At 33.2% G+C, this 2,141-nt stretch overlaps 1 protein-coding gene across 1 annotated transcript; it reads right to left on the bottom strand.

The window, feature by feature from the left end:
• Window positions 1-509: 509 nt before the first annotated feature.
• On the bottom strand, window positions 510-2,020 carry LOC115991134 (cysteine-rich receptor-like protein kinase 10). The gene is made up of 4 exons (XM_031114877.1): window positions 1,906-2,020; window positions 1,524-1,761; window positions 897-1,047; window positions 510-809 (listed from the first exon to the last, which is right to left on the bottom strand). Exons 1-4 carry the CDS (start codon window positions 2,018-2,020, stop codon window positions 510-512), a joined length of 804 nt encoding a protein of 267 aa, XP_030970737.1.
• Window positions 2,021-2,141: the final 121 nt, after the last annotated feature.

The following is a 2,141-nucleotide window of genomic DNA, read 5'->3' as shown; positions in this document are numbered from 1 at the left end:
TTTAGTCTACTTCAGTGATGCTTTGGGATGAAAAATTTGTGTAGAAAGAGAAACTTTTTCATTGACAATTATGTCACATTCTAATATAATGTTGGCAGTTTTTGATAAAATTCCATTTTCTTATGTTAAAAAAAAAAAAAAAAAAAAGGATGTTATATTATTATTAATATTTACATTTTCTGCACATCTTATAGGTTTACATGTATAAAGTATAAACCATAAAGGGAAATGTTAACCAATGCTCTTAGAGCACTGGTTTATGAGCAATTTTTAGAAACATTTTATTGAAAAATGATAAAATAATAAATATTATTGATAACTTTTCATATTTCTGATGAAAGTGGTATTAAAATTTTCTTATTATAGTTTATTAACAAATTAACAATTGCCCTTAACATGACCCAACTATAAATGACACACATTATAAAGTCAATTACAAGAGAATAGAGACTTTTATTTCTATACAGCACAAATGAAGGCATTAATGAAGTTTCGAATTTATGAATCCTTCACCGTGGCTCAATATTGGAAATTGATAAGCCGTAGACAGAGCGACATTCGGGACCTGGTGCGCCATTATCAGTGAATCTCCCCATAGAAAAGGCAGGTCGTTCAGGTTGGCTAAGAGTGACAGTTTCACTTCTCAACATTCCAACCACAGCTGACATTGTTGGCCTATCACACGCATCTTCTTGAACACACAATAGTCCAATATGTACGTATCTTAGAAATTCACCTCGATTGAATGAGTCAATCAGTAAAGGATCCATTAGCTCCAATGCCTTTCCTTCATTCCATAGTTTCCATGCCTGCACCATGATTCATTGTGTTTGACAATTTTTTACTGCAATGTGAACCTCACAAGTATAGTCTTGACTTAAAACAAATAAACTTACATATTCTAGGAGGCTGGGAGCACGTTTTGATTGATGGAAGCCAGCATTTCTTTTCCCAGTTATGATCTCAAGCAAGAGTACTCCAAAACTAAATACATCAGACTTAATAGAATATAATCCTTCCATAGCATATTCCGGAGCCATGTATCCACTGTATATTCAAGATAACAAATAATTAACCAGTAGTACAAAATTAAATAATAAAAGACACTATCATTTAGAATTACGAGCAAGTGAAAGCATATATATCACGTAGGGGTAGGGCCTTCTCATTGCTTGGGAGTAATACCTATAAGCCTCATACTCTTCTCTTTCATTCATTTACATATATGGCACAAAAGGTAAAAAAATTCAGAGCCTTCACTTTGGCTATCTTTGTGTAAACAAAAATTAATGTACGGATTAAGCAAACTTAAATAGGCATGCTATGAATTTTGTTTCTGGTCAACATAAATGTAAGAATACTTTTCTACATACCAGGGAGTTATTTATTTATTTATTATTACATAAGTGTAATCAGAATATATGGCATGGTATGATTTTTTTCCCCCCTAAGAAAGAGTGCATCACGATAAACATCCAATAGACTCCAAATGAAATCGAAAATTTAGAAAGCAGCTTACTTACTATGTCCCAACTATTGTAGCTGTATTAGCTTCACCTTCACTTCCTACAAAGATCCTTGCCATTCCAAAGTCTGAGATCTTAGGGTTCATGTCATAGTCCAACAACACATTGCTTGCTTTTAGGTCTCTATGAATAATTCTAAGTCTAGAATCCTCGTGAAGATAAAGGATTCCACGTGCAATTCCAATTATAATATTAAGACGTCTCCTCCAATTGAGTTGTTCACGTTTCCTTGGATCTTAACCATCAAAAATGGAAAGAAATTCAGGGAAGTCATTTTTGCTTTTTAATATAACAAAATCTATGTGTGTTATTCGATATGTACAAAGTTAATTCAAGAGTCAATTTAAGTAAGAAAATAGAAAGTTGTCAGGAAACTTACCAAAGAGAATGACATCTAGGCTGCTATTGGGCATTAATTCATAAACAAGTAGCTTTTCCTCTCCTTCTACACAAAAACCCAGAAGCCTGACAAGATTTTTGTGTTGAAGTTTCATTATCAATAGAACCTCATTCTTGAATTCCTCTAAACCTTGCTCAGAGTAGCATGAGAGCCTCTTAATTGCCACTTCCTTCCCATCACTTAGTATACCCTATAATAGATCATTTGTCAGTTCA

Source organism: Quercus lobata, chromosome 5 (assembly GCF_001633185.2).
Source record: "Quercus lobata isolate SW786 chromosome 5, ValleyOak3.0 Primary Assembly, whole genome shotgun sequence".
Taxonomy (NCBI): Eukaryota; Viridiplantae; Streptophyta; class Magnoliopsida; order Fagales; family Fagaceae; genus Quercus; species Quercus lobata.
The sequence above is the reverse complement of the archived record's forward strand: the minus strand, read 5'-3'. Positions and strand labels throughout refer to the sequence as shown.